At 37.4% G+C, this 11,752-nt stretch overlaps 1 protein-coding gene across 1 annotated transcript; it reads right to left on the bottom strand.

Moving 5' to 3' along the window:
• Window positions 1-1,065: 1,065 nt before the first annotated feature.
• On the bottom strand, window positions 1,066-8,869 carry LOC149138841 (uncharacterized). The gene is made up of 5 exons (XM_089448449.1): window positions 7,549-8,869; window positions 2,731-2,783; window positions 2,351-2,529; window positions 2,102-2,250; window positions 1,066-1,817 (listed from the first exon to the last, which is right to left on the bottom strand). The coding sequence occupies exons 1-5, from the start codon at window positions 8,702-8,704 to the stop codon at window positions 1,342-1,344; spliced, it is 2,013 nt and encodes a 670-aa protein (XP_089304575.1). The 5' UTR covers window positions 8,705-8,869; the 3' UTR covers window positions 1,066-1,341.
• Between the last annotated feature and the right edge of the window lie 2,883 nt (window positions 8,870-11,752).

The raw sequence follows: 11,752 nt of genomic DNA, 5'->3' as shown, positions 1-11,752 counted from the left end.
ATTTTTTATTTACCTACCAACGCTATAACAGCTCCTCGTATTAAATTCTATACTAAATTTTAGAATACTCGTGGACACAATAATATAAAGCAACAGCAAGATGGTAGAACACCTCTAGACGCAATAACATAAAGCACCTCGTATTAAATTCTATACTAAATTTTAGAATACTCGTGGACACAATAATATAAAGCAACAGCAAGATGGTAGAACACCTCTAGACGCAATAACATAAAGCACCAGCAGGACGTCAAAACAAGGGTTTGTGTCACAGCAAATATTATCATTCTTGAAGTGAAAGCAGCAGCTCATATTTGGAGTCTCGGGAATGACCAAAATAGTTTAAACAGTTTCAATTTTATAGGTTAGACAGCTAACTTGAGCAACAACCTCTAAACAAGTACGGTTCTTCAAAACAAGAATGGAACACCTTCCCAAACATTTAGGAAATGGGTAGTCTAAACAGATCACAATTATGCCCAGAAGTAATAGAAATTCCCGTATGATTTTGAGAATATCTGGTGAAAATTTTTGAAAATCTAGATTACAGCTGTCAAACTTCAGGATTTTGGGTGCCCCAGGTTTCTCGATAGTGCTGAATACATTTCTACCATCAACAAAACAATTTAAACACTCCCACAGTCCGATTTCTTAAAGATCTTTTCACTGGATTCCAGCAAGAAATTCACCGTTAGAGCAAAATTCAAAATTGTGGCCTTGCCTATAGGGAATTTAAAAAACTCAAAATGTATAATTAAGTTAAAAATAGTTTTTATAATAAATTATTAGGCAAATTCAAAGGAAAGGATAAGAAGAATGGAACGACAAAACATAAAAACAAAAATCCCAAGCTTGTCAGACGCAAGCTTGGAACATTTCAGGCTAATTCTAACGACAGTGAGCGAGTTTCCTGCAACTTAGACAACCACCCTAATCTAGTGAGTGACAACAATGAAGAAAATCAAACACTTCAAACATTAGGCTTATAGAAACAGAACGTATATCTATTTCAGCCGAACTAACCATTCCTCGCTAAGAACAGGATGGAAGAATTGGGGCGAAGTATCAGCACAAAACAATGTTGTAATCGACCTGACATATAAATATTTTCTCACATAAGACCTTCCATCCTTTTTGCCAATACAAACTTCATTAGTACAACATGCCCAATTGAATATTTCAAAGGATATCACGCAAAACTTCCATTTTGCATCGCTGCAAAATGTCATTCCCTGCAGGTCAACTCCATGATCGGTCATTTCCTCCAGAGTGAAGAGCCCTTCACCGTAAAGACTTCTCCAGACTTTAATGCCCAAAAATACACACATCTGAATCTGGCAATTAATCTACAGCAAGATTTTCTGTCTCAATCCTTGACTTTTTTGGCGTATTACTCAAGCCTTCCACCTCTAAATCACTCTCTTCGCTCATGCTAAAATCAGAGCCTGATTCAGGAAGTGTCCTTTTGTTTGTAGGATCATCAAGTTGTATATGCCTTTGAAAGCGAATTTCCTGCTTCTTAGTTTTCTTTCTCTTCCCGTCATTTTCTGTGCCAGCCATATTACGAGCAGCTCGTATAAAAGACTTTCCCATAGATTGTTTTTCATCTTCCTTCACCGCATCACTTTCACCTTTTTTGTCTACAAAAAAGAGGTCATCTTCAATCTCTGCTGAACTTTTTACACGAGATGACATGCCAAGAGTTGGTTCATTTGACTCAGCCCTCTCAGCAGGTAAACTGTTCGAACTACTAAACACAGAGTGCTTATTCACAATCTGCGTTAACTTCTGCTCGTCTTCCAAATTGACAAGCCGCCCTAAAGCATCAGAAACAAGAAAAAGAACAGCATGGGTTAATAGCCAAACACGGCTTTGGAGCAAAAAATCTATCATATTAAAACAATGGTCGACGACAGTATAAATCAGACAAAAGGAAAAAAAAAATTATAATAAGTAAATTTGGGAAAAGATCTCTAAAAGAAAGGTAGCCATGTTTGTAAGAAATTAGTGGGATTTGAAGCACATGCCAAAAAAGCTATATTTAGACCGACTAGTTGCAAAAGTGTCATAATGCCAGATATGAAATTGAAAAGCAACTTACCAATAACAGCCTGGGGATTCTGACTTAACGCTTGAGGCTGCTTTGGTTGGCTCTCCTGCCTATTGAGCCATTTCAATAATTCAGAAGGGACAGGAACGTTTGAATAAGCTTTCGAAAAGGACACTGCACGGCTGCGTTCCCCTAGTGACCTGTAAATATCACAACACCCTTGATATTGAAAAGGCATTGATAAGAGAACATAAACTTCAAGTTTAGCTGTTCCTGCATGCATTCCCTTATTAGGCTCACCTGAATAATTGAACAGCTTGATGAGCTACAACCATTCTATTTAAGAAAATTTTGTTGATTTTATCCCCGGAATTTGCCTCATTTGTTTGATTTTCTCCACGTTGACCCAAAAAGGCATAATTAACCAATGTTGTTACCTCATAAAGCACACCTCTCAACAAGATCTCCTCGTCTTGACTCTGAGTTCATTGAGACAAGAAATTGTGAATAAGACAAGTTTGTAAATCCCTTTATGATTGTTTACAGAAAAGAAGTTAGAAGATTAAAACCTAACTCGACAATGAGTGTTGTTAACAACTTTCAGATCCATCTATATCTGCATTATGAACAAAGAAAGTTAAAAATATATTTGCAATGATCACCACATGGGAAGTACTAACCAGGAAGGAGGTAATAGGTAGTTTTTTTTCTAGTAGCAGCTCCAAGAGAATATCTGAAACCAAAAACAAATAGTATTTAAAGTTTGTAATATCTGCTTTACCGTACCTTTAACACAACAAATGAACACAAGCATCTTCATTCAGGTTATGAATAATAGTTTTCTGAATTCCAAAAACTTGATCAACTCAGCTCCATATATAATTGCTTGATGAAATAAAGTCATTGAACTTGTTTATTGTCCACATGACAAGGTTTGAATACAACAATTTATGCTGCTGAAATGAATGTATGGTGATAAAAGGTTACAGATTATTTAAACTTTATGTAACAACACTATCATTTTATATTCTAGATATTTGAACTACTGCCATCAGTGGCTTGTAAAGTTGGTGAAAGATGGTTGTTGTGATTGCACCCCACCAGGGTTCAGGTCTCTCCAATGGCCCTCTACCTGTGATAACAGCTGAGGCCCAGTTCAAGTTCGAGAGGCTTTAGTACAATAAATACCCCTGCTCACTCCTAAGCTTGGGGATGATGATTTGAACGTTGAAAGCTAGCTACAATATTTATATTTTCCCAGGTGGGGAGGCAAACTTGCCACGCCAAAATAATCGAAAAACTAGTAAAAAAAAATAATAATTTGAACCACTGAAAATTCACCTACAGTGTCAGCCTTCATTTAAACCAGATTTCAGACTCTGGCATTCTCTAAAGCACTATTATAGGCTCTTTTTTGCCATTTTTTCCCATAGCAAATTGAAAGCCTCTTTCCCTATAATATTTGATGCCTACATTTTATTTAAACAATGGAAATACAAGAATGCAATCATTTCAATACAACTCAACAATTTAAAAAGAAAAAGGCAATTGAAAATAATCTTCCTCGTAAATTGCTATCAAGAAATGTCAACGCTTTTAAGTCTTACTATTGGACTTAAGAAATGTCAACGCTTTTAAGTCTTACTATTTGACTTATATTCAAATAGCAAAAGCTGTTTTCAAAGACTTGAAAGACTGCCACGTATAATGATGGAGCCAAATGAGAAAGACTGAATGTTGTACTTCTGAAACTTGTTCAACAATATGTATTGTCTGAGAATGGAGGCTTCTGTGATTCATAACTAAAGCAAAACTCTTCCGGATAAATCACATCAAGTTTTAGGATCGATACGTTTCGAACCCCTACTGAGGTTCATCATCAGGAACTGGACATTATGACAAAAAAAAATTGCCACATAACGTTAATGTCACATTAGATGTGTTTTTGTGGCAATTGTGGAGTGAGGTCCTTTATTTAAAAGATTCTATTCCTCTTGTACAGACGTTCAAAGGTTCTGGAATACAATACAGTTAAATCAAAACTCTTCCGGATAAATCACATCAAGTTTTAGGATCGGCACGTTCCAAACCCCTACTGAGGTTCTTCATCTTCCTGATGATGAACCTCAGTAGGGGTTTGAAACGCGACAATCCTAAAACTTGATGTGATTTATCCGGAAGAGTTTTGCAGGAAGATGATGAACCTCAGTAGGGGTTTGAAACGCGCTGATCCAAAAACTTGACGTGACTTATCCGGAAGAGTTTTGCTTTAATTGTATTGTATTCCAGAATCTTTGAACGTCTGTACAAGAGGAATAGAATCTTTTAAATAAAGGACCTCACTCCACAATTGCCACACAACACATCTAATGTGACACTAGTGTTATGTGGCAATTTTTTTGTCATAATGTCCAGACTCCCAAGTCACTAAATCCAAAGGCCTAATATGTTAGTCATGGCATCCTAATTTCAGTCATATAAAAGACTGTCCTGATATGATATGTGATCTCCCTAAAGCATTGATTACTTTAGTAGGTTAACCAGATGATAATATTAAGTAATGAATGGAAAAGCTATAAAAAGGTAGTAACGTCCTTTGCTTTGAAAGGCAGGAAATTAGTGCCATCAAATTTTCTCCAAACCACTTTTTGTAAGTTGATTTTTTAACGATTCTTCTCACATATTCTAATGAGGAAAGCAATCAAATTCTCAATATAAGACTCTAAGAGCATACTCAATAAATGAAGGTGGCTTACAACATTTAATTACAATATAGATACCTTCAACTTTCAAGTAGAGGTGGTATTTATTCCAATAAAATAGACCAGAACTTGCACCTAGTCCTAACTCCCAACCACATTTGCAAGCACAAGCACCAGCACAAACACAAGTGGAGAACATGTCATTAGAAAGACATGAACCTTGGTGGGGGTAGTGACAACAACTCACTTTCACCTACCCAGTAAACCACCAATGACAAGTTAATTTTGCTTTTCACAATATCAACATCAATCTGCTATTATGTCATCCATCTTGCTCATTTTGACTCGCATTGTCTAATATGTTTGGCATTTATTTTCAATGTTTTACATTTATGTTTTCTTTTAATATCTTGCCCTAAACGATCTGGCCAGACCTGCTCTTTCTGCCATATATGATTATATCTGATGAAAGAGTTAGCTGTACTACTATATAAGTAATGTAATGCTACGAATGTCAATAAATAACTAATTATTATTGATAGTCACATTTGAAAGGCCGTATCATTTAAGAATGGGCACAGAAGTAAAACTATAATTCTCGGCCACCATTCTTGTAGGATTATCGGTTATAGAAAATTATTATTTCTCTGTTGTTAGTGACCACTATAAGTGCAGTATGAGATGCCTTTCTGCTCTTCAAATTGAAGAATCTGCCTCTTGAGTTTAAAAGAAATCTTGATATTCAAGGATCAAACTAAACTTTAATAAGTTGTTTTGGATAAAATGATTTACCCATTAGCCCGTAAGTTAGCACTATGTTTTACACATTCCAGCCTATAAAATGATTTACCCGTTAGCCCATAAGTTAGCACTATGTTTTACACATTCCAGCCTATAATTTGCATACCAACAAGAATCTTCCGTTGTCCTTATGCAACGGTGATATTACATATATGGTATTCAATTGAAATTTCCAGAGAGTCACAAGGCTTCAGGGTTTTTTGAGATATATCATCCATCTTTACAGCTTGGTTATTCAATGGTTTCTTTTAATTGCCTTGATATCATGAAAAGAAGACTAGACTCTCTGAATCTATTGTCTTAGGATAATGATGGATCTGCATACGATTATGGTGGGTTAGATATGTCATATTTATGTAACTAACTCTTTTCTATTACCAGTATACATGAATATATACCTAACAAGCTTGGGATTAGCAATGGGGATAAGGGGTTTCACATCCTTGGTTAAAGTTCAAATCTGACAGACTTCATTCAATACCATGACAAGGGTCCATTCCTATCTGTTGATCTAACACATTAAGGTAGCCATGGGGACCTAGAGGTAGGAGTTGAATGTAAAGGACCAGGAGATCATGACCTGCATGCACATATTACAGAAACAAGCCCACCCCCATGCTCTCTTTATGGCCTACCATTTTATATTGATTAGCAAAAAAACATAGAATCACTGAGCTCACCTTACCAACTCTTTGGTGCCTCTTCTTTTCAATCCTTGGAAGCCGAGGATCAGGCAACAATCCTCAAACCTTGTTGGTCTTAATCTCTTGCATGAATGGCATTTGTCCCCGTTTCATGGATATCCATACATGGATCTCTCCGGTTTAAAAGACTCTTCTCCATGAGGAAGACTATACGTACGTACTTTCATCATAGCAGGTTCTTCATAGTGGAATTTGACTCTGACGAGAACAAAGATAGTACCTCCATGTCAGGCCTTTATGGGATACACAGGAATGAAACCTTGGTCTGCATTCTTCAACACCTTTTCCATCTTTTTATCTCCAGCTCTAATGTGGATTTCCCCAGTCTACCTTTACATCTGTGGGGACCTAAAGTCTCTGGCCTCCAACGTGAATGTTATCAGCAGCTTTCATTTTTTCTCCGTTAAAACTGGCAGTGGACATATCATAACATATGCAAGGTTGCATGTAGAGGTGGACTTTGCAAAAACTAAAGATATCATGCTATCATGGAAATGGCTTGCCAGAAGATATCATGATCAAGATAATGAGCAAGGTTTAGAAGCAAAAAACTGCATTATGAGCGGGTAGCCTCGAGTATGGTCACTTCACAACTTATTTCTCAAAGTGAAGATTTTAGGATGTCAAACCTTTCAATAATCCCCCCGAAGGAATATCAAAACAAAATCACAAACCCACTTGGTGTAGTAGTAGGAAGCATCATCATTTGTCAGAAGCTGTAGATTTTACGAAGAATGTGGAACTTGAAAAAGAAAAATGATGACCTAGAAAAAAAAACAACAGAGAAAGTAGCTAACTCACTGTAAACCATGTTAGCTCTCCTACTTGGTATGGGGAACAACAAGAAATGGAACTGAAGTTGAGAAACGAAAGGGAAAAAAGGGCAACATTTGCGGAATAAGTAGCTGAAACGTTACACAACCAAGCTTTTGTTGGCTCTCCTACTTAGTATTACATAAATAAACAACCATAAGTTCCCCTACTTAGCATTATGTCAAGTTCTCCTACTTAGTAGCTAAAAGGTTTACACGACATGATGTCATAATTGTAGATTAGTAACAAAAGACCTACGAGGAATGATACTAATTACTCACAATGTTAATATCAGAGAGAGAAAGGATGATATCATATCAATTCAGGGACTTACACCCAAAAAATAGTTTTAGGATTACCATAACCTTTAATGCCGATAATATCTTATAAACTAGCTCTCCCTAACAATGATTATTGTTATGGGTGTGGAATAATACAGAACACTCGAAATAGCAAATAGCAGGCGTTAGATACCTACCAAAGAAAGATTGATTTTTTGCAGTAGCGATGCAATTGACTGTCAAAATCTTCAAATTTTGACGAAGTTCACCGTATTTAGCCGCAGAACCACAACTTTCTTGGCGCTTCAATGACCTTCGCCAATCAATCACCTCGACAACCAATCGCAATAGAGTGGTCTCCAGGATGACCACACTAGCAAAATATTCAACATTGCAGTCTTCATCCAGCAAAGCCGCCTGGATCGATGGTGATGTCAACGGGAAAAACTCCTCCATGTCTCTTTCAAAAGAACGCTCTGAGTCTTTTCCCGTCCTCCGGACTTTGAGAAACTCCAGCAAAGCAATGCAGCAGGAGAGGGACCTCGGCAGATTCAATGGAAAAAAACCGCGGTTCTTACGCCCACAGATAGCTACATAACCAAGTACTTCTGCCACTAAATTCTTCAGGTTCTTCAAAGTTTTTTTTTCTGATTTATTCAGAGGCTTGCTGTTGGATTGCTCTGAGAATTCCTTGACTGCTTCGGATAATATAACGATCATGGGAACCAAAGCAGCTATTGACGTGGAGCCACTGCAACTTCTCCCCGCTGTGCATGCTGTAAAGCACTGAAATAGGCCTTTTGCGATGGAGATTCGAGAACCAACGTCCTCCGCTAGAATTTCTGCATTGCCGCCATCCGATGGAGTTTCTGAGACGAGGACTCCAGAATCAGCAGCTAGCGGTCTTGATTCCGTTAAATGAACAGCAGCAAAAGACCATATGAGCTCGAGAGGGGAATCGTCATTTACCTGCAATAAACGGCCTAAGATTTGGCGGGACTTAAGGGTTTCTAGGGTTCCGTCGCGAAAATCCTTTACAAATTTGTCAACTGCTTCTTTAAGGGTTTTGCTGCGGTCCTCCTCCGACTGGAATGATGACTTCTGGGGTTCTGCGGTTTGGAGGGCTTGAAGGTGTTGACGGAGGAGTTGAAGTAATTGGGGAAGACGATCATGGTGGACGAGGTTTTTCTTAAGAGATGATTTCGGAAGGTTTTCTATGGAGGATATCAGTAGTTTTTCAAGTGTTGTTGCTGAAGATAAGAGGGCTTCCTCTAACTCTTGGGTAGAGAACTGTGTGTACAGCTGCTCCGCCAACAACATGATAAAGTTGGCGATTCTTTTTTCTGACTTCATCTTCGGCCACGGCTTCGGCGTGCAGGCACTTGGGCTTGTGGGTTCGAGAGAATACCTTTCTGAGAGATTTGTTTCAGAAAAAATCGCGGAGCCCTTCCTTACCCTATTTATATAGGGTTTATAGTTTTCAGTGAGGGTTTAAGACGATTTATATCAATTTTAAACAAGAGACGAACTGGTAGAAGCACCATCCCGGACAGTGGTTAAATTTTAGTAGTGTTTTTAAAATCCATACATACTGAAATTTATTTAATTTTTAAAACATTAGATGTGAAAATTTTACCATATATATTCAGAGAGGAATTGATGGAAGAATGATCTCTCTAATTGTAATATGTATACATATAAAATACACAATTATTGATGGTGAAGTATAAAGTAATATTGAAGTTTTATTGGAGTTATAATGTTGAATTATAAAGTAATATTGAAATTTATTGGAGTTATAATGTTCTTAAGTATAATGAATTGTTTGGATTTTTTTTGGTTGTGTTTTTTTTATTATTATTCTTGTTCTGCAGCCGTTCTTTTTCTGGAAAATATACTTGTTTCTATAATAGAGCAAACATCGATTACTCCTCGAACAAATTGTTAGTCCAATATCTTATCTTACAAAGATATCCTCAACTTGTCCCCCATCCCTACATTCTGAGGGGTTTCTTCTATTAACCCCTTTTTTATAGATAATAATTGTTTCCAAAATGTAATCATCAGAAAAAAGAAATAGAACAACAAAGCACTAGCCAGGGATGGAGCCCCTTCTGAAGATATTAATGGAGGACTCAGTCTCCCCCCTCTTACTGACAGAGATATTATTTCCAAGGTCCTTAGAGTGCAACAGCCCTCCACGGCCACTTCATAATGATTATCATATCTCTTAATATTAGAGGAGTGGGGCGATCCTCTAAAATCATTTCCCTTGGAAGGTTGATTCAAAAATTCAAACCAACTATCGTTTTGTTGTAAGAGACAATGGTCCTGGGGGAGAAAGCTAGAGAAGCTACCAGATCCTTGTGTTTGGGTTGGTACTCCTATGCCATGGACTCCTTTGGTTTGTCTAGAGGACTACTTTCTATCTGGGGCCTAGATGTTGCCTCTTTTCAGGTTTTTTCCTCTTTTGTTGGAATCATTTTGGAAGGGCTTGTAAAATATTTCCCTCACTTGATCAAGCTAATAAATTTCTATGATGCCTATGGAGAAATGAAAGACTTCTGGGACAAGGTCCAAGCTAGTGGATTGCTCTTGGATCCCTTATATTAATTAGTGATCTAATTTTTACTATATCTTATGGTGAATCATGGGGTCCACGAGCCCGCTCTGACCCTATGACCCCATACTTTTCAAAGATGTAGCTTTGTAACAACATCTGAGATGTTGCCCCATTTCCATTAGCTCCTACTTAGAGAAATGGAAGGATTGGTGAAGAAGGGGATGCAAAGTGTTTGGATAGGTTCCTTCTAGCTGACCAGTTGGAAAATAAAATGGAGAGATATAGATATTGGATCGTGCATGATAAACTATCATATCACCTCCCAATCCTCCTAGAAATGGACTTTGATAACCATATTCACAAATATCCCTTTAACTTTAATCATTCTTGTTTAGAATTAGATTATTTCCGAGAGTTGGTGAAGCATGTCGGGCATTTCAGTTCAAATGGTCCTATTCTCTCAACTATGAAGTCTATGGTTCACAAACTTTCAAATCTTAAAAAGGCAGTGGTGAAATGGGAGAAGAAAAAGAAAAAGGATTAAAGGGAGGAATTGATGAACCTGGAAGCTGAATATGAAAAAATCTCTCTAGATTTTTCTGACTTTTATTTCCCACTTGAAATTATCCAGAGAATGTGTTCTAAAGAAGCTAGAAAAATGCAGATTTTAAAGATGGAGGAAGAGTCTTGGAGATTAAAAATTAGGGCTACCTAGATCAAGAACAGCGACGACAATAACAATTTTTTCATAAGTATGCAGATCACAAAGGAACATTAATTCTATTTGGGAGTTGGAATTGGAGGAGGCCAAGATCTTCACTTCTCAACATGATCTCAAAGCAGTTGCTTCCTCTCATTTTTCCTCTCTATTTAGTGATTTGGGTGCTTCCTCTATTAGCTCACAGCTCCACATCATTCGTAATTTCCCGAGATTCTTCAATATTGAGGATGTTGTCAGAATTGGTGGCTCAGTGTCCCTTGAGGAAATAAAAGAGGTGCTGAAACATTTCACCAAGGATAAGAGTCCAAGTCCCGATGGTTGGACTGTTGAACTTTTTCTTTCCTTCTTTGATTTGATGGGACCTAATCTCTGCAATATGGTAGAGGAATCTGGAAGATTGGGAAGAGTCTTTAGAGCTATTAATTCAACATTCATAGCCCTAATTACTAAAAGCTCCAATATTAAGACCTTATTAGATTTCAGACCCATTTCTTTGTGCAACTTGATTTATAAGCCCATAAATTATCTCCAGTAGGATCAAGTCGTTTCTTGCTGAGAAGATCTCCTCTAACCAATTTGGTTTCCTGACCAATAGGCAGATCCACAATGTTACCGGTATTGCTCAAGAAGTCCTCCATTCAATTCAGTCTAAAAAACTCTAAGCCTTAGTGCTTAAGATGGATCTGAATAAGGCCTTTGACAAAGTAAACTTGACCTTTCTTCGTTTAATCCTTCTTCAAATAGGTTTGGGGTTGGAGACTACCAACTGGATTATGGGTTGTGTCACTTCAGCAAATTTCTCAATTTTAATCAATGGCTCTCCTTCAAACAATTTTTCTAGCTCAAGAGGACTTATATAGAGATGCCCCCTGTTGTTGGCATTGGTGTTGTGTTGTAGTGTTGTTGGTTGGCATTGATGTCAACTTGGTAGCATGATGGTAGCATGAGATGCAACTCATTGTATGTGGATGCATATGCTTAGTTTGGTATAGGTGTTTGCTTGATTGCATGATTGGTTGCAGGTGTTAGTGTAGACACTAGATGGTGTTTTATGTATCTAGATCTATTGTAGATGATTGTGTTGTAGTTTGAGCATTTTCTCTGGTTTACTTACGCA

The sequence above is a fragment of the Pinus tabuliformis genome, chromosome X (assembly GCF_031772625.1).
Source record: "Pinus tabuliformis cultivar Carrire ecotype Pingquan chromosome X, CPIR1, whole genome shotgun sequence".
NCBI classification, from domain to species: Eukaryota; Viridiplantae; Streptophyta; class Pinopsida; order Pinales; family Pinaceae; genus Pinus; species Pinus tabuliformis.
This window is presented reverse-complemented; position numbering and strand designations above follow the sequence as displayed.

Coding starts and splice junctions, on each gene's coding strand:
- LOC149138841 (XM_089448449.1), bottom strand. CDS start 8,704: ATGAAGTCAGAAAAAAGAATCGCCAACTTTATCATGTTGTTGGCGGAG. Junction 2,784..7,548: donor AAAAAATCAATCTTTCTTTG/GTAGGTATCTAA, acceptor TTTTGGTTTCAG/ATATTCTCTTGGAGCTGCTA. Junction 2,530..2,730: donor TACCTATTACCTCCTTCCTG/GTTAGTACTTCC, acceptor CAATGAACTCAG/AGTCAAGACGAGGAGATCTT.